Consider the following 18,587-nt stretch of genomic DNA (forward strand, 5'->3'; position numbering starts at 1 on the left):
GCCCCCCTGACTGCTAGGACCCACCAGCTACATCTTCGCATGCAAGGAAGTGCCTGACAGTCGGGACCCACCTGGTCGAAGCGTACGTAGCATTGTCATTCTGGTCACGAACGTGTACGTACATACTGGTCCATGTAGAGGCGTGCACATGTCGTAGTAGAGGCGTGCATGTAGCATGTACATGTACGTACAGCGGCCAGTGTGCAAGAAAGAAAATACGGCCACATACATACATACAGGCAGGGTCTCAAACGCCTACTCGCGCATACGTATGGCCAGGGCTCGTGTACATGGCTGGGTCGGAACGGAGAAACAATGTCGTCGTCGTGTTCATGGGGAGCCAACCGGCTGGGTCGGAACGGAATGCGTCATCGTGTTCATCGGGAGGGCTTGGACGGAACAACCGATGAAAAAAGGCCTGGCGTACCGCAGAACGGAGGAAACGGCCTTGTGTTCAATCGGCCACGGTCAAAATGGGATCCTATTCATCGGGAGGGGTCTGGCGTACCGCAAAACAGAGAAAACGGACCTCCTACGGTCGAAACAGGGGTCTTGTTCGTCGGGAGGGGTGTGGCGTACTACAAAACAGAGGAAACAGACTTATGCTGGAGCGCTACAGTCAAAACGGGGGTCCTGTTCATCAGGAGGGGTGTGGCGTACCGCAAAACAGGACTCCACGGGATACTGTTCATCTCCACCGTCGACCCCCTCCAGCCTCCATGGGCTACTGTTCATCCACCGTCGACCTCCTCTAGCCTCCACCTGCGACTGTTCATCCACGGGCTCCTGTTCATCCAGCCTCCACCGCGCGCTACTCCACCGGCTACTGTTCAACCAGCCCTCTCCACGGGCTCCTGTTCAACCACCCCTCCACGGGCTACTGTTCATCCATCCCTCCACCGTCTACTGTTCATCTAGCCCTCCACGGGGTGGTCCTGTTCATCCAGCCCTCCACGAGGTCCTGTTCATCCAGCCCCAACCGGCTCGATCGATCGGGGTCCTGTTCATCCAGAGGCAACACCACGGGGTCCTGTTCATCCACCCCCACCGGGAACTGTTCATCCAACCCCCCCAGCAACACTCACTATTCATCCAGAGGCAGCATCGATCAGCTTCAGTTAGCAGCAGTAGCGAAGGAATCACTCGAGTTCAGTAACGTAGCTAGTGCAATCGCTCGGGTTCAATTAGAGCCCAACGCCTCGTACACACGCGCGTACGTGTACGAGAGACACGCATCGCTCGGCCCCCGACCACCCACCGTAACTGGGAAGTCCCCGAAATTTTCTTCGCCCTCGCTTCTACCACGGTTTTTTCCGTCATGGACGGCCCAAAGAATGTCATGCAGCTATGTCTCCGGCCCGCCCAGGACGAAAAGTCCATTTTCTGTCATGATTTTTTGTCATAGAAGTAGGATCCCACCACATCTATGATGATACCGGGTTTTGTCACAATTATCATCATAGAAGTGTCATAAGTATGACAGAAAAAAAAATCATTCGGCCCAAAATGCCACGGATGTGTCTTTTTTTTGTAGTGACCACTCCATCAACTGCGTTCTTGTAATGCTTCCGCTTAGCGATCTTCAAGGGTATGAAGATGCACTCCCTCTGTCTCGACGCTAGCATCTCCTAGATTGATCTTGGTGACACGTAGGATATTTTTTGAATTATTACCATGTTCCCCAACAAATATTTCTTATTTAGAGCCTGAGTATGGACATCGAGGACCCCTTTAACTTCCTGTCTGACATTCTCTTTGTGCTCCTTTGCTGAAATAAACTGAAAACCTGTTGGTATTGATCATTTGCCCTAAAGCTTGGCAATAGGAGTCTAGTAGGTTTGACACTTTCATCACCCTGAACCATTTGCCTTGAAGAACAACATGCTATCGTTAACAAATAACAAGTGGTTAACTCGTGGCGCCGAAGGAGCCACTAGAATCTCACTCAAATGCAACGACCTATCTCTTTTGAGGAGGCCGGAAAGGCCCTCTGGTGCTAACAGGAAAATGTAGGGTGATATTAGGTCTCCCTGTCGAATACCTCTCAAAGGTTTGAATTCATCAAGTTCTTTTACCATTGCAGAGAACTAAGTATGAGACATGCTCATGAAAATTGAAACTCACCTCTCAGAAATACTCCCTCCGTTCGAAAATACTTGTCGGAGAAATGGATAAAAATGAACGTATCAAGAACTAAAATATGTCTAGATACATCCATTCCCCTGACAAGTATTTTCAGACGGAGGGAGTATGTATTAATGAATCAACGGGTTACAATTATTTGGCATTTGTTCACAATATCTCTCTAGGCATTGTGAGCATCTCCTTCTCCCCTGATGGTTGCAACTTTAGACTCCTTCCCTTGCATAAGAGTTTTACCTCCCCAATGATGGAGGCGACAAGACCAGAATGAACACGCCTGCTTGCTGGCAGTCCAACTCCACGATGAGTGGAGATGAACATCTCTCCATAGCCAGCGTTATCCCTTCCATCTGCCAATTCAGCTTCCCGGTGCGACGAACATGACATGAGGTACCTGCAGGCGACGAATACGACATGAGCTTTCTGTGGGTGGCGAGCAGCAGCGGGCCGGCGCTGCCAGATGCAGGAGTAGTGGGGGTGGGATGCACGAGGATGAACGGGAGATCCGAGGAAGTGCCGCTGTCAGTGGCGGGCGGATGATGACAATATCCCAGGTTCACCTCTTTTATCATCTTCTCATGATAAATCTTAGCCATCAAATGAAGCTTCTACAAAGAAGACTTATTTGGATCCCATGACAAGGAGTCGTGCCAAACAAATAGAACAAGAGGTGAATGTGTTCCTAGTGATCATAATTCAAATATCCATGTGGATTTTACTCAGGTACAATGTTGAGGACAACCAACAACTTCCAGCTCATGAAGAAACAAGTTTAGCTCATGAAGAAATAAGTTCTGCAACTCATACAACAAGTATAAAGAAAACAAGTTTCACCTCTGATGCAAAGCAAGTTTTGGTGGACAACTACTTACACCTTAAGGAAGAATAAGCCATCTCAACCATCTACTATTGCATGCATAGTTCTAGAATTCGTCTCATAAATTGCATCATGCCACACGAATATATGAGTAACCAACATGTGTGGGAGTACAAAATGGACAACATATGAAGTCTACTTTCATGAAAATCAAATGGTGCATCATTTGGAGTCTTGAGTCAAAGGATATGAGAGTTCCAGTGCAAGCTATTCAAAGCATTGATTGTTGTGCGAGGCTCCGTGTGTTTACTCCCTTGTCAAGCTGGTTAGAACGAATTTGAGCCCCTCTTTTGGACTGGTTTCACACCTAAACTAGGAGTTCATAGTATAAATACTCCTTTCCCCATTTCAGCAACAACTTTTTCGCAATTTAATTTCAGCATAGGTTAGCTAAGCGCAACTGGAATCTTGTTTGAGAATTCATTTCCTCCTTAGCTCTTGTAATCTTGCCTTGTGAGAGGGTAAACTCACTTTGTGATTTTACAATAGTAGCAGTTGAGGCGGCGACCAGTTTGTGTTTCCAACTTCGTGCATGGTTGCGTGGATCGGAAACTAAGAGTGTGGTTGGGCGATACTTGTTGCTGATTGTTGCATATGCAATAGTTGGTTTCGGTCTTGTCGGGTTGCACTAGTCATCTTTACCCGACAACGTTGTTGGCTGGGATCGAGGGTTTCCTTCGTACCCTTTAGGTGGTATATGCAGATGTATGAGCGCTAGCAGCAGCAAGTTGCCTCTTAACTAGGGCATGAGCTGGAGAGAATCGTAGCTGGAAGAGAGAAGGAAACAAAACAGGAGAGAGAGAGAAGAAAAGAGAACCGGGATAAAAGTCAGTCTAAGCAGATCTTCTTCTCATCATAACAGTACTTCTCATTGTTGTTGAAAAATAGTTCTTGGATGATGGACTTTTGCTGGTAAGTACATAAACCCTTTTGGAACATCTTCGGTTCGTTGTTGTAGTTCATCTGAAACCGTTGAAAGAGCAACTCGTTCTTGTACTTTGATAATGTTCCCTTCACAAAAAAACACTTGAGTTTGATGGTGCAGATAACAAAAGAATTAAATAGGATACTAGATCTTGTCGATGATGAAAGAAGACCTTCAGTATCTCATGAGCTTCGCCTTCGCCTTTTCCGGACTTCACTAGCATCTAAAAGCATCTATTGTGTTGGTTTTTGTTGTGGCCTGTGAATTAGCATGTGCAAGGAGTCAGCTTATTTTCCAACTACTAGAACAGTCAAGCCCTTGCAGTAGGATACTATTAAGAAAAGGGAACACTGACATTAATGAGTATTTGTCACGGCATAGTGCTAAACAAGCACTAAATTTAAAGCATACAGACAGCTAAAGTTGAACAACTAAATTCAGATATTACATGATGTACTACGGTTGACAAGTTCGTAAATACTTCCGATTAGTTGAAGATGTGCTCTTTTAGGAGGAAAAACTCACATTCTGCTTGGCTCCATAACAAATAATCACAAACAATATTTCATTAGGGGTAACGGAGAACTCCTGCGTCGAAGTGTGGTGGCTGCACTAGTCCTTTGTCGGGGAAATATTCTCTCCATTTCATCATGTAAAAAGAAGTGAAAGATGATGAACATGAAGAAAGGATAAATCTGCAAAAGAAGTTGCATATTTTATCAAAGGGTTGACCAGTTGAAAACAAGTACTGTAGAAATTCATAAAACTAAATAAGTACCCCTCATTTCTCTGATATAATTCAGTGTTACCGTGGAACACAAAGCTGCAAAAATATAACATAAAAGATATAATCAATAATGGAATATGCAAATTAATCATGTTTATAAAATTAAAAATCTAGTTACTATATCAATGTGAATGAATCATATTTAATCAAACAAAAAATATTGAATCAACAATCATATATATATATATATCCATCATATCTATAATCAATCGTATGTATCCATCATATCACATTAACCAATCATATTCAACCACATCACCACATCAATCATATTCAATGATATTCAACCACATCAAACATCAATGAACAATTAAAAAAATATGAACATGAACTAGGGTTCAATCTTGAAACTATATAGAAACACTAAACTAGTAAACACCAAATGAAATAGGGTTCATCTCCAACCACATACATCATATTGCTCCTAACTAGACAAACATAAGAACAACAAAAATCAAAATATACTAGATGAAATATGGTTCATCTTGTGCCAAATAATGCACCGAACCGAAAGCTTTTTAACTAAAATGAATTGGGGGGATTGATAGAGCTTACTTCTCTCATTTCGGAGCCATCTCGATCTGCAAAAACGATGGAGAAACGAAGGAGATCAGAGGAGGAGAGTGGAGGGGATGAGAGAGGGAACTCCTTTGTGTTGTTGCGGTCGCGTAGGGGAGAAGATGGGGCTGGTTCATGGGTGGGCCCCATGACCCGGCCCCCGCGGGTTTATAAATGCGCAACATCTATCGCCAGGGTCTCGGGCGGTAGAGTTGTACAGGTTACCGCCAGGGTCCACGGCGGTAGGGTGGACGGCAGAAGACGGTTGCCGTTTACTACAACTGACGTGGATGAGTGGGCTACAACCATGGCTTTGGGCGGTAGCCTCACAACCCTACCGATAGTATATTTAACGATAGCAAAAAGGTCAAATTTTGAAATACTTTCAAACTGGGGTCGTATCAAAACTTTGCTAAAAAGATCAAAACACCAAATTCGGCCGCGGCGAGCTGAGTTTTTTTTTCAAGGCAAGCAGCAAGCTTTTTTTTTTTAGGAATAGGCAAGCGGCAAGCTGAGGTAGGTAATGATTTCGCACCACTAGGCCGTGTCACCCACCAAAGGCTCACCTCCCTCCGGCCCCCCTTCACCACCACGTTGGGCCTTTAAGCAGGAGCCCACCACGTCAGACCAAATCTCATCTTTTCCAACTGCTCGATCCCTTCACCGCACCGCACGCATCACTTCCCCTGCTTCCTCCGACCAGATCGAGCTGCTGCTGTCCGCCCACGCCCACGGCCAGCCCACGCACCACCGTCAGAGTGAGCTCCCCTGCGCCCTCACGACCCCTCTATCTGACACACTGGAGATTCATACAGTGAGAGAGAGAGAGAGAGAGAGAGAGAGAGTGCAGAGCAAGGCAGTGCGAGCAACCAGGCGGGGCAGAGCAGAGCAGAGGAGGGGGAGGGGGAATTGTTAGTGGCGACAGCACCAGCAGAGCACAGACACCAAGCCAGAACTGATCAGAGCTGCTAATCTAGAAGAATGCAACAGCCAGGGGCCGCCACGCCCAGCACGAGAAGGCGCCTCACGGTGCCGAGGCGGTCTCCCGCGGCGGCGTCGGTGTGGGAGACGCGGATGGAGATGGACGAGGTGAAGGGCGGCGTCAAGGTCTTCAGCGAAGGCGCCGACGATGCTGACGAGGAGGGCATGCGGGTGTACAGCCGCCTGCGACGGAACCAGAGCGAAGGCGGCGGCGGCGCCGGCGCGGGCGCGGGCACGGCCGCGGCCGCCAAGAAGAGGAGGAACTGGAAGGCGTCGGAGCCGGTCACCGCGATCGGGGAGCTGCGCAAGTCGCGGTCCGACGCGGCGGCGACGGGGGCGGCGGCCAAGCGGGCGGTGGCGAGGGTCACCACGCCGGAGAAGAAGCTGGCGGCCGAGGTGAAGGAGGTGGTGGTGGTGGAGGTGGAAAAGGCGCCATTGCCGCAACCCAAGAACATCGAAGAGGAGGCAGAGGAGGAGGAGGACCAGGAGGAGTGGGAAGAAGAGCTGGAAGCAGAGGAGGAGGAGGAGGAGGAGGAGGAGGAGAAGGAGGTGCTAGATCAAGATCAGACGGCCATTGACGAGGACGAGACTGATCAGGCGGCAGCTCCGAATCAAGGCAAGAAATAAATTCGTTGATTGTTTCCGTCTGATTCCTTTCTTGATGAACCAATTTTGCAAATGCGATCTTCATTTGGCGTCATATTGCAGAGGACGAACAAGATCTTGCGCCACCGACAAAAAGTGAGAGCAAATTCGGATTTTGCTTTTCTTTTTTTCTTTTCGTTCTCGATTTGGCAATTCTTCCTGTGTTGTGATGGTGGGATTATCTGTGCAAGTGCAGGAGCGATCAGGCCTGTGGCAGCACCGACTGAAGATGAGAGAGCAGCCAATCTAGAGCCGCTGAAACTCGCTGCGGCTGTCAATCTCCGGGCGATGAACCCAGAGCCCATGACCCCTCCATGTGAATTTCTCCTCCCTGGATGCAGAACGGTGCGAATTCATCTGAATATTTAGTCCATTTTTCCTGACTTCCTTTATCGGTCGTCCCAAAATGCAGTGAAGAAGAAACCGACCCCGGTGGTAATTCACAGGACGGACCCAGAGCCAGCAAGAACTTCTCCAGGTAACTTTGCTGCGATTTTTCCAACAGAAATTCGGAATGCAATTTGCATTTCCTGAGTTAATGTTAATCGGTTACTTCAAATAAGAGAAATTGTTGGTGTTGTTCAGAGAAGAAGGCTTCGCCGGTAATCCGCCGACATTTCCCCAAGCAAGAGCCTGTGGACGATACTCCCCCTGGTGAGTGCCATTTGCCTGTTCGGCCGTTCCTTCTCAGTTCTTGGTCGTCTTCTTATTTGGTGGTTTATCGTTGCATTTTTGTTGGTTCTAAAGAGGAGGAAGAGTATGAGGAGATCCAGGGCAGGCCGTCAGCTCTTAGCACAAGCAATCGAAGAATGCAGAACATTGGTTAGTGCTGTACTACGCTCTTTTTTTACCAGCTTGCCGCTTTTACTCTCTTTTTTCAGGTTTAAAAAATATAGATTTGATGGGTTTTCCTTTGTTTATTTTTGGCGTTGTCTTTTTCAGTGGATTTGGTAATGTGGAGAGATGTGTCAAAGTCTGCATTTGTGTTTGGATTTGGGACCTTTTCGCTCATCTCCTGCTCCTATGCCAAAGACCTAAACTTCAAGTAAGTTACTGCATTCTTACTCTTATCAAGCGGCAAAGAAATTAATAAATTAGCTGTAAATTATCTGAACATTCCTTTAAAATCTCTCGATCGCACAGCACAATAACAGCAGCTTCGTATCTAGGCCTGGTCTACCTTGGTCTAAGATTCCTTTCCAAGTCCTTACTCAACAGGTAATAAAAAAAAATCCCAGATTAGTTTACCTGCATAATCTTTCCTTGTCTGCTGTACTAATTAATCCACCTTTGTGTTGAAATGGGTGCAGAGGTGAGAGTGTGGAGTGTGATGATGAGACGAATAATGAGAGGTCCCACTACCTGGTAGGTGAGGAGGATGCCGTCTGGCTGCTGAGGCTTGTGCTGCCCTACGTCAACGAGGTGCTCCTGAACCTCAGGTCCCTCTTCTCCGGCGAGCCAGCGACCACCATGAAGGTAAAAAAGAACGTACTACCAGCTAGCACAGGCATAGTACATCTAGATTTGTACTGACAGAGCGACACATGTGCTGCAGCTGGCGCTGCTGCTGTTTGCAATGGCCCGGTGTGGCAACTTTGTCACCCTCTGGACCCTGGCCAAACTGGGTACGCGTCCTTCTCTCTCTGCCCAGTCTTCTCTTCCCTGTGGAGCATCTTCTGTGCCTCATTTCACCATGTAGCTAAGCTAAGTGAATATGGGCATTTTCTTAGAAAAATGCAGGTTACATTCTCTGGCGCACATCCTAGCTTTAGTCGTCGTATATGTGTGTTAGGGCGGACCACATGCATCAACTAGTGCTCTTGTTACTGACTTTTTGTGCCTGTGATAATGTTGGTGGTTTTCGCAGTGTTCTTTGGCATCTTCACCATTCCCAAGGTGTGCTCCTCCTACTCCACGCAGCTCGCCAGATATGGTAATAATTTCTTCGCAGCGAAAGCTCTCCTTTTATACAGTACTATGTTAATAATATCTTCGCATTTTTCGACCAAAATGCCACGCACAAAGCAACTTGCCTACCTCGCTCAAGTGTTCCTCGCCGAATTTCTTGATTTGGTGTTATTGTATGCCTTACATTTTTCCATGGGGATGGCTGCTCTGGTTTTTAATATGATTGTGGTTGTTGGATCCAAGTTTTGTTCACTGCGACACTATTTTTACTGGTCCCCATGGTACAGTGGCAGCATGTGCGTAGGTAAAGGACTAGGTAAAAATTAATGCGCAATGTAAATTGTGAGCAGGACAGAAGAATTTTATCACGACAGTAGTGCTAGTACTACACTGAAATGTAAATTTTATCATCCGTGTGTGTATGTCCTACCAGTAGTACTCCACTATAGCATCAGTAGTGTACTAGATTAATTATTCCGCCATATGGGTACTTGTGCTTGCATATGTATTTAGGTAAAAAAAAATATAACAACCACAACTACCGGTAAAAGTATATACATTAGCTAATAAATTAAGAGGGCAGCTAGACCCAGGTTCACGGATGATGTAGACAGTATTACTGATTCGGTAACTTTAAGCTTTGGAGAAAAAGTTGGAAAAAGTAAATTATATAGGCCCAGAGGTAACTTTTGCGTGGGAGAGGGAGCATGCATGGTTATTTTCTCAACCTTTTGCACGTGGGAGGTGTCGTTGATGCGGTGGCTCAAGCTACAAAGATGTGAAATTGCACGATAGATGCTGTACGCCTGTACTCCAGGTAGCCCACACTTTGTCTACTTTTCTTCTTTCCTGGATAATTGCCCGTTGCAAACAGAGGCATCAATATTCCAGTAGGTTGACCTGTGGTCTACCTGTCATATTAATGTGATTGGATAAAAATAGATTTTATCATTTGGTAAGAGATGGGTCAGTTGAGGCGGTTTTTAGAGAAAACCGGTGGAAAACAAAGATAGGTAAAGAAAACAGGGAGACTGGGAGAGTGAGGGGAAAAGTAAATAGGAGATGCTTTATTTTGAATTTATAAATAAAGTTTGACGAAGGAAGACAACAGGACCTTACATCTTTTTTAAATTTATATAAATAGGAGGTGCTTTATTTTTTAAGTTGGAGAGAGCATGGAAAAGTGAAAAGAATCTCACCAACTGCTGACGTTGGTCTCATCAGTAGTCTTGTGTCTCATCATTGGTGTCGTTAGGTGTTAATTTAGTGATGACTGAAAAACTTTGCCACATGTTACCGTTAATTAAAATAGTATTGATTTAGTTGTGCCAGCTTTTGCAACTGACAACGCAATTTGAATTTCTAGTGGTTTGGATATATGCACCCTTTGTTTAGTTGGTGCAGAGAGCGGGGTAATAGAACTTCAATCTTTTGAAAAAGCTTTGCCTTATCTTCTAAACAAACTCCTACATTGAACATAAACTCTCTAATTGGCCACAAACTGAACCATTACTCAAATGACACGGGTCTTCAGGTGAGGAGTGACTTATACTTGTCAACCATCTGCCAAGCTAGACTCACAAAATGTTGGCCTCTCAAGTCTCAACTATGTTTTTTTTGGGTAATGCATACATATTATCAGTACCAAAAGTTTCCTCCTAACTTTGTCCTGTTTTTGCATGTGTAGTGTTGGCACTCAGATCCCATCCAAACAAACGTCACCTCTCTAGATCTAATCCCCACTTTCCGTTGTGGCCCCTAGGGCCCCTGTTTGTTCACCAACTCTGACCAACAATAACAGTAATGAATCTATAGTAGTGCTAGCTGATCCTCTAAAATATTAGGTGTGTTATGAATGATGTTCTGTTGTTTTACCATAACCCACTGCTTCGGTTCCCAGAGGCACTGCCTGGAAGTGGAGCCATCGCGGAGCACCGCAGATCTTCAGGCCAGCAGTTTACAGTTGTGTGACCTACTGTTTCATATGATGAAGTTGATTGTGATGATGAATGCTGCATCATAGATAGTTTAATGATTCTATCAGAGTCATCAAGTCCATTAGTGACTTCACTGATTTGTTAAGGTGGTAGATAGCTTGTTGCTGTCCAAACATATATATGTGCGCATAGTTTTTTTGCTTACAATTCATATCCAGTTTTTTCTTTTTTGTACTCATCTTGTATTATCTTACCGAAAATTAGATTTTGGACAGATAACCATTCAGGCATATACAACAAAGAAGATCGCTATAATGGCTAGATCTAGTAGTTGATGCCGTTGACTACCAACCATTGCATTAAGCCTAAGTTTTTCGTTTGCTTTCCAAATGAGAAAAGTTTAGACGAAGATGAAGAAAAATATATCATGAAGTTCCATCGTTTCCCTAAGTGACACCGACTACATTAGTTCTATTGACCCAACTATACTTGTGTGTGCTAGTTTAAAAAAAAAAAGAAAAAAAAACTATGCTTGTGTGCTTCATCCTGGTGGCCAATTATAAGCCACCAGGAACCATAAACCCATGGTGCCTAGTCCATTCTCATAAAAGAAATAAAGAAAGAGGGAAACATCAGATGAAATTAAGACATGTTCTAGAAATTAATTTGCTCATTCGTTGCTGCGTAATTTTACTTACTAAATCGCTTTGCTGTCCATGCATGCCAGGCAAGTTTTGGCTGGAGAGGTTCAGGGATGCATGGGAGTCTTGCTCCCACAAGAAGGCGGTTGTCGCAGCCGTCTTCACCCTCGTCTGGAACGTCTCCTCCACGGTGGCCCGTGTCTGGGCTGGTAATCTCTTCTACCTTCTACCCGTGTGCATCTGCATCGCATGGCATCTTTGACAAGAACGTTAACCATGTATGTTTGACATGTTTGTGCAGTGTTCATGCTGGTGGTGGCCATGAAGTGCTACCAGCAGCGCATGATGGAGTTCGGCTGGAGCAGCTCGGTGGAGGAGCCCGCTGAGAACGATGAGCAGCAACAGCAGCAGGAGGAGTCTCCCGCTAAACCTGCCCAGACAGAGAAGGCACACGATCAAGGGTCACATGGCTTCGTGGCGGCGCGGCACCGGCGAATGCCGGTCTCCGGCGACTTCGCCAGGGAGAGGCTGAGGGCGAGAGGCGGCATCCAGCCAAGGTGTTAGTTTGTGTACACCGGACCTTGTTGTGTGGGTGTTCTCCTAATGTTGATGAATTCGGTAGTGGCAAAAGCAATAATAAGATCGACCATGAAATAGCAATCACATCTATGGATCGTGATATAGTATGATGAAACAGTAGGTTTTTAGGGAACCACCAAACATTCTAGTCATTTGTTTCATGCGTGCGCTACAGGCAAAGGAGTCCGATGTCAGCCTAGATTCTTTCTCGTTTTGAAAATTCAAAATGTTCTGTAGTATCTCGAATTGTCGGTGCGATTAAAAATGCCTTCTCACCATTAAATTAAATTCATCGCAATGAGATTTTCCAATGACCTTTTTTGTTAAAAATTATCAAAAGATTTAATGGAACATACTAATGGTAGGCCCCTCAAATTGTTGAGGAAACGTTAGACTTCTGATGCATTCCTCCTAGCCTGGATTTTCACTACATTTTTTTGGATCAATGCCTACTTCTTGAACTTGAAATATCTGATCCCTTCTTCAATAAGTGGAATGTTTCGCTTGAGCATCTACTTTGGCGCAAAAAGGCCAGGACGCGGGCTCTTGCAGAGGAAAGCCCAACTAATGTCAGATGCAAAGCCCCGCGCCTTATTAAGATCATATTGACATACTCCCCTAAAAAATCTATAGAGTTTTCCAAAAGTGTGAGCTGAAATTCTAGGGTACTCACACTTTTAAGGTATGGTTTACTACATTCGTTGATATTACTCCTTCCAGCTGGCTATTATCTCGCAGAATGCTACTCCCTTCGTCCGAAAAAACTTGTCCCAACCTTGTGTCTTAAATGGATGTATCAACACTAACTTGGTGCTAGATGCATCCATTTGAGGGACAAACTTTTTCGGACGGAGGGAGTATTAACGTTGGGGAAAGCACAGCTCTCAACTCACGCGAAGGATGATAGGTAAAATCATTAGTACTTAACAGAGCGGTATCTAACCAAAAAGGGACACTTATTACAACTTTGTATTAGTACAAAGTTAGGACATTTATTTTGGAACGGAGAGAGTACATTGGAGGACATGGTTTAGAAAATTGAATCGGCGAGGCTGCCGGTTTAGGTTTTTATTGATCGGACCACCGGTTCACTTTCAACAAAAACCAAAATATTTAAGGCAATCATATCAAATGAATACATGTAATATTGGATGCAAACCATTAATAAATCACAAAATGTTGTTGGCCTAGTTGGTTGGCTGCCTTGCCTCAAGGTTAACTGTTAAATTCCTTGTTTATGTATTCATTTTTGAATACTTCTCTGGTTTTCAACTAAAAGACCAGTACACGTTAAAATACCAGGCAAGGTTAACTGTTAAATTTCTTGTTTATAGATTCTACTTTGAATACTTTTCTGGTTTTTTACTAAAAGACCAGTACACGTTAAAAAACTGGGCAAGGCGCCGGTTCCTCGGTCCAGTCCGGTCTTTAAAAGTATGATCTCCGTTCTCATTTTTATTTGAAGTCTCAACACATTTGGAGTGTTACTGTAGAGTACTAGACTTTCTTCAAGAGCCTCTTAAGTTGTAGCCAAAAAGATATCTCCGTCAGCTCCTAACCCTCGCTCTCAAGCTCCCATGAGGTTCTGGTCTGCCAGTCAAAGGCAAATCTGCCGTTTGAGACACGTTGCCCGTCTCGATGAGGACATTAACGTCTCGATGAGGACATTAACGCATCACTCAAGTCACTAATCTATCAGATAAGATTATCCTGGAGCAAAAGTCCATAAATCTTAAATGAATTATAAGGTGCAAAATGCCGGGGTCAAGATGTCATCAGTACTTAGGCCGTGTTCGGACTCCCTCCGCTCCGCGGCTCCGCGCCGGAGCGGAGTGGCTTGCTAGGTATAATCTGCAGAGCTGCTAAAAGGACGCTCCGCGGAGAGCGGCTGAACAGGCGCTTAACATCAGTCCCAGTCTCTCCGAGTGCAAAGACTAATCCACACTGCTGGTATCATCATACTAGGCCGCAGTCCAAATTGTAAATCCTCTGAAGGCCTGAAGCTGAAATTTGCTGGCGCTATCAAATAACAACTCCAGTTACCCTCTAAAGCTGTAAGACTGATGATGTAAGTTCAGTAAGAATACAGTTTCCTTGAGACATGACTGAAGGCATCAGAGAGCTTGATGAGCCAACCTGTAATAAGCCATGGGATGCCATATATACAGGGTTTACTTTACAAGGTCATCCTAGCCTCCTAATTTTGCTCAACAAAGACAAAACCATGAAACGTCGCCTCAGACCATACGATAACAGTAGGGCATGGCCACGGGATAGGCGATATCATGTCACATATGATATCAAATCCTTTTTTTTTTCTTTTGAAGATTGTTCGCTGCTTGTGCTTAGCTACAGAGAACTGGTACGCAGGCACCATCCGGGGTCTGCGTCTCCTTCCAGATCCGGCCGGTGATCCTTAGCTTCAGCTCCTTCCGGTCGCCGCCCGAGAAGAACAATGCCATGTTCCTCTGGATTAGGAGACCATCGTGGCTGTCACGCACCTTCCGGTGGCTGTCCCGGACGCTCCTGGGGGTGCCCTCCCATACCATCTTCCTGCCATTGGCGCCGACCTCAAGGCTGTAACTGTAGTTCCGCGCCTCATTCTCGTCCCCCATGAAACGCAGGAAGGCCATGTACACTGGTGCCATCCCAAGCTGGAAGGCCTCAAAGTGCAGGCAGAAGTACTGCCCGAAACAGTGAAACACCTGCTCAAAACATACCAAACAAATGCATCAAAAAGAGTAGATTTGAAATGTATATACAAGGTTACATTACTCGTCGTATTAAGAACTACTCTGTATGAGGGCTGATCTTATATCCAGGTGTATTGCACTAAAGCTGGACAAGAGAAAACATTCTTGCTATAAATACTTACCGTTAGCATCCAGGTGGCATTTTCGACTTCTCTTGGGTTGGATTTGACGTATCTATGGTTGAATGTGCAACCGCTGTGCATATCAACTTTGTGGTCATCCCTCAAATGGTTAACAAGGTAAGGAATATCACCAGTCACAGAACACTCAGAACCAGCGTAGGGGCAACTGTATGGTCTAAAGCTGCACATCGCTTCATGCTTTATCTTGCTGTAGTATGGGAAGATCTCTGGGCAACCCAAGGAATAGTACTTACAGGGAAGCTCAAGCGATTCGGCTACTTTCTCCAGTGCCAAACACCTGATATCACCGAGCTCTTGTCGGCAAGTAGGGCAACGATTGTGTACCCTAGCTTTGCATGTGGAACACAGAGTATGTCCATTTTGGCACTGTAAATGCAGTCGCAGAGATTAGAGTCATGCCAAAAACCAGCACTACATAGGACATGTGATTCTTCAGTTCCACACAATTACATCCCTCCAACACACAGCTATATCTGATATTACCAATAATCTTCCCCATGTTAATTTTGATAACCACATATGTGATCCCAAATTGCTTACATGTATTCACTGTTGTACAGTACTTGCTTAAGGATCAAGATATCAATACTAGCATGAAAATCTTCCCTTTGCATGGCTACATACTACAATACATATGTTGATGGTTGAAACCAGAGTTAGATTTGCTACCAACTCACACGGTGATGACTGAAAGTATAGTGTGTGTGTGTGTGTGTGGGTGTGTGTGCGTGTGTTTACAACTGACTGTGACTCCGCATATATCTGATTGATCTATTCTACATGACTATATTCTGGATCCACCAAATGAAATAAGCAGTCCGATTGCATAGGATTAATGTAGGAATTTCTACCTCCAAGAGCAGTAATAGATTAGTTTCGTATGCAATACTGATCCGACATTAAATATATCATCCAATGAAAGACCAAGATGTTATTTTTACCATTAGCTATGCAAAAGATAAGTTCATTGACCTGTACTCCACTTTATATCCTCCATTTAAGGGCTGATCACATATCCACAATCAAATCAAATACAGAAAATAAAATGGGACCAGAAAACAAATACAACGAGGTTTGAGATTGCCTAATTCCCTCAATTTATTAATCATATCACGCCAATTTCTGTTCAGAATTGTACCCCAATTTTTACAAGGTAGAAACTGCCTAATAGCATGCTTGTCTGCAAGACCCTAAATTCTAACCTTTTCTTAATCCTCTACATGGCAGGAAAGGATCACCGAAAATCCCAATGAACAAGAACAATGATACAAGGAATACATATGCTATTTTCGTTTGATTACGGCAGAGCACGACACCGAAATCCCAGCATATGTGAAATGGCAGACGAAATTCACAAGCACAATACACCAGCAATATCCCCAAGAATTCGACACTAGCTACCCAATTGGAAACTATGAATTTCCCAAACCCAGATCCCTATTCGAAGCCAAGAATAGGCCCCGAGTCCGAAGCAGACCACCCGACACACAGCACGCCGCGCCAGAATCAAGAAGGGGGGGTGGGCAAAATCAAGAAACCTGGTGGATCGGCGGGTACATGGAGTTGGTGCAGACGGGGCACTCGAGCAGCTCGTGCACGCTGCTCCCCGGCGCGACGATGCCCCCCGCGGCGGCGGCGGCCTTGGGGTAGGCGGCCGGGCGGGAGGCGGCGGCGGCGGCGAGGAGCCCGCCGTGCGGGTGGAGGGCGAGGCCGACGTCGTCCGCGTCCATGGCGGCGTCGGGCAGCGAGAGGCACTCGACGCTGTCCACGTCCATGGCGCGCGCCCGGACGCCCGCCTCAGCCCGCCGGCGAACAGCAGCGCGCGATCCGGGCTCCGGCGTGTGGCGCGGGGGGGCTGCGGGGGGGCCGGGCCTCCGGCGCTTTGTGGCGCGCGAGGGGGGGAGGCGGGGCGGGGCTCGCGCCGCGGATTCCGGGCGGGTGGGGGGCGGTCTAAGAAAAGCGCGGGGGCCCCGGGCAATGAAGCGGCTCGACAGCACGCACGAGCGCTCTGGGATTAGGGAGGACGGAGGCAGGCGGGCTACGGCTAGTGCTATTATTGCTGCTGCCGTGCCGTGCTGCCTCGCGGTGTGGCAGCAATGATTTGTGCTGTATGGCAGCCACGTCTCTTCTTGCTCTGTTTTGCTGCCATGGCACCATGTTGCCACTATCTTTGGTTCGAAGCTTGCTAGTTGAAGAAAAGGTTTCAGATTTGTTGGCGCAGTCGACGGAGGTGAGGATTAGGGGACACACATGTCTAGTGGGTGTGAGTTTTCCGACTCGAGATCGTGTGGGGTACCGATACTTTGCATTTGATTTGTTCTTATCAAGTCCCTCTGTTTCTTTTTACTCCATATATGAGATTTGTCTTAGGTCAAACTTTATGAAGTAGTTTGAGTTTGGCCAAGTTTTATATTAAAAAATATCAAGATCTGCAATCTTAGATGTATATACATATGACACATCAAATAATGTTGATTTGATATTGTGGACGTTGGTATTTTTTCATATAATGTTGGTCAAATTTTAAGACGTTTGTCTTAAGACAAATCTTATATGCGGATTAAAAAGAAAGCGGATGGAGTAACTACCTTCTTAACCTTGACATAATACTCCAATTATAGCTCAGTTCAATGATGACATCCTCCTCTTCGCCCTTGATAGTAAGTTCAATTTGTTTCTGAAATTTATTCCATGCTAAGGTTTTTTGGAAGCAATGCATGCATCCAACTCTATTGCGGTGTTTGAATTCATACAATGTGTAGTAGGAAAATGGAGATATAGGGCTATAACACTGATATGAAAATAGAGTGGACGAATGTAGGTGTTTGAGTCAGACACATGCAATCCAGACCTAATATATACAAAGGCACCCCGGGGTAACTCGAATAGACTAAACAAACCTCACTGGCTAGACACGGATCATGAAGGCGACAGTCTTGTTGCCCATGGCAAGGCTAACCGGATCGATGACGGGTGTTGGTCAAAGATGTTGTTTGATGGTCCCGGTGAATTTTGACGTCTGCTGGCCGGGAGTGTGCCTAGGTACGTGCAGCCATATGCACTAGCTGCTGCAGGCGGGCAACACTTGGCCAAAGATGCTACTGTGGTGCATTTGGGTGCACTGCTATCGGCTGAAGACCCTGAGACTTGCTCTGCTGCTGCTTTCTTGGCTCACAAACAAGCTGCAAGTGATGTTAACTAGAGCAAGTCAGAGATGTTTGTTGTGGCTGATGGTGCCAGATACGCTGCGAAAAAGGAGGCTGACCAGGGCGTCCAACCTCTGGTCGCGGCAAAGGTGTTGCCGGCTGATGGTAGCTCAGCAGGCGTCCTTGCTGGTTTGGCCGGGAATGCTTCCCGGATGAACTTTGATGAAACTAGAGCCGAATCAAAATGGGACCGCTCGAAAAGAATGTACAAAGAGGAGCAAGTGGAGCGTGTTGTTGTTCATGGTGTGTGTGTGCTAAGTATGTCAAGTTTGGGGGTCCCACTCCCCCAAATAGTGGCATCGAGTTATCCAGCCGCAAGGTCGCCTATGCTGCCATCCTAGAGAGCGCAGCGAGAAGTAAGAGGCGTCGTTATGAAGATCAAGGCATAGTTTTTACTATGAGTGGCAATAGCTCTGTGAGTTTAGAGTATAAGAGTGAGAATGACATCTCTGTAACTTGTAAAAGAGTGTGTTGTGAGAGGATTGGGGCTGTAGTAGGTGTTGGT

At 45.8% G+C, this 18,587-nt stretch overlaps 2 protein-coding genes across 3 annotated transcripts; one reads left to right on the forward strand and one right to left on the reverse strand.

Annotated features, from left to right (window-relative positions):
* The first annotated feature begins 5,907 nt into the window (after nt 1–5,907).
* On the forward strand, nt 5,908–12,152 carry LOC125543447 (reticulon-like protein B21). Of its 2 annotated transcripts, XM_048706805.1 has the most exons (13): nt 5,911–6,886; nt 6,979–7,011; nt 7,112–7,231; nt 7,328–7,393; nt 7,501–7,569; nt 7,663–7,737; nt 7,858–7,960; nt 8,059–8,133; nt 8,226–8,391; nt 8,471–8,540; nt 8,783–8,848; nt 11,488–11,610; nt 11,703–12,152. In XM_048706805.1, exons 1-13 carry the CDS (start codon nt 6,271–6,273, stop codon nt 11,963–11,965), a joined length of 1,845 nt encoding a protein of 614 aa, XP_048562762.1. In that variant the 5' UTR covers nt 5,911–6,270; the 3' UTR covers nt 11,966–12,152. The 2 variants fall into 2 exon arrangements, with proteins under 2 accessions (XP_048562761.1, XP_048562762.1); XM_048706804.1 differs by having other exon boundaries at nt 5,908–6,886; nt 7,501–7,737.
* Nucleotides 12,153–14,047: 1,895 nt separating this feature from the next.
* Nucleotides 14,048–16,983, reverse strand: LOC125543448 (E3 ubiquitin-protein ligase SINAT5-like). The gene is made up of 3 exons (XM_048706806.1): nt 16,415–16,983; nt 14,856–15,242; nt 14,048–14,685 (listed from the first exon to the last, which is right to left on the reverse strand). The coding sequence occupies exons 1-3, from the start codon at nt 16,649–16,651 to the stop codon at nt 14,326–14,328; spliced, it is 984 nt and encodes a 327-aa protein (XP_048562763.1). The 5' UTR covers nt 16,652–16,983; the 3' UTR covers nt 14,048–14,325.
* Nucleotides 16,984–18,587: the final 1,604 nt, after the last annotated feature.

Source organism: Triticum urartu, chromosome 3 (genome assembly GCF_003073215.2).
Source record: "Triticum urartu cultivar G1812 chromosome 3, Tu2.1, whole genome shotgun sequence".
NCBI lineage: Eukaryota > Viridiplantae > Streptophyta > Magnoliopsida > Poales > Poaceae > Triticum > Triticum urartu.

Coding starts and splice junctions, on each gene's coding strand:
- LOC125543448 (XM_048706806.1), bottom strand. CDS start 16,651: ATGGACGTGGACAGCGTCGAGTGCCTCTCGCTGCCCGACGCCGCCATG. Junction 15,243..16,414: donor TGTACCCGCCGATCCACCAG/GTTTCTTGATTT, acceptor CTGCATTTACAG/TGCCAAAATGGACATACTCT. Junction 14,686..14,855: donor ATGCCACCTGGATGCTAACG/GTAAGTATTTAT, acceptor TGTTTTGAGCAG/GTGTTTCACTGTTTCGGGCA.
- LOC125543447 (XM_048706804.1), top strand. CDS start 6,271: ATGCAACAGCCAGGGGCCGCCACGCCCAGCACGAGAAGGCGCCTCACG. Junction 7,012..7,111: donor TCTTGCGCCACCGACAAAAA/GTGAGAGCAAAT, acceptor GTGCAAGTGCAG/GAGCGATCAGGCCTGTGGCA. Junction 8,849..11,487: donor CACGCAGCTCGCCAGATATG/GTAATAATTTCT, acceptor CATGCATGCCAG/GCAAGTTTTGGCTGGAGAGG.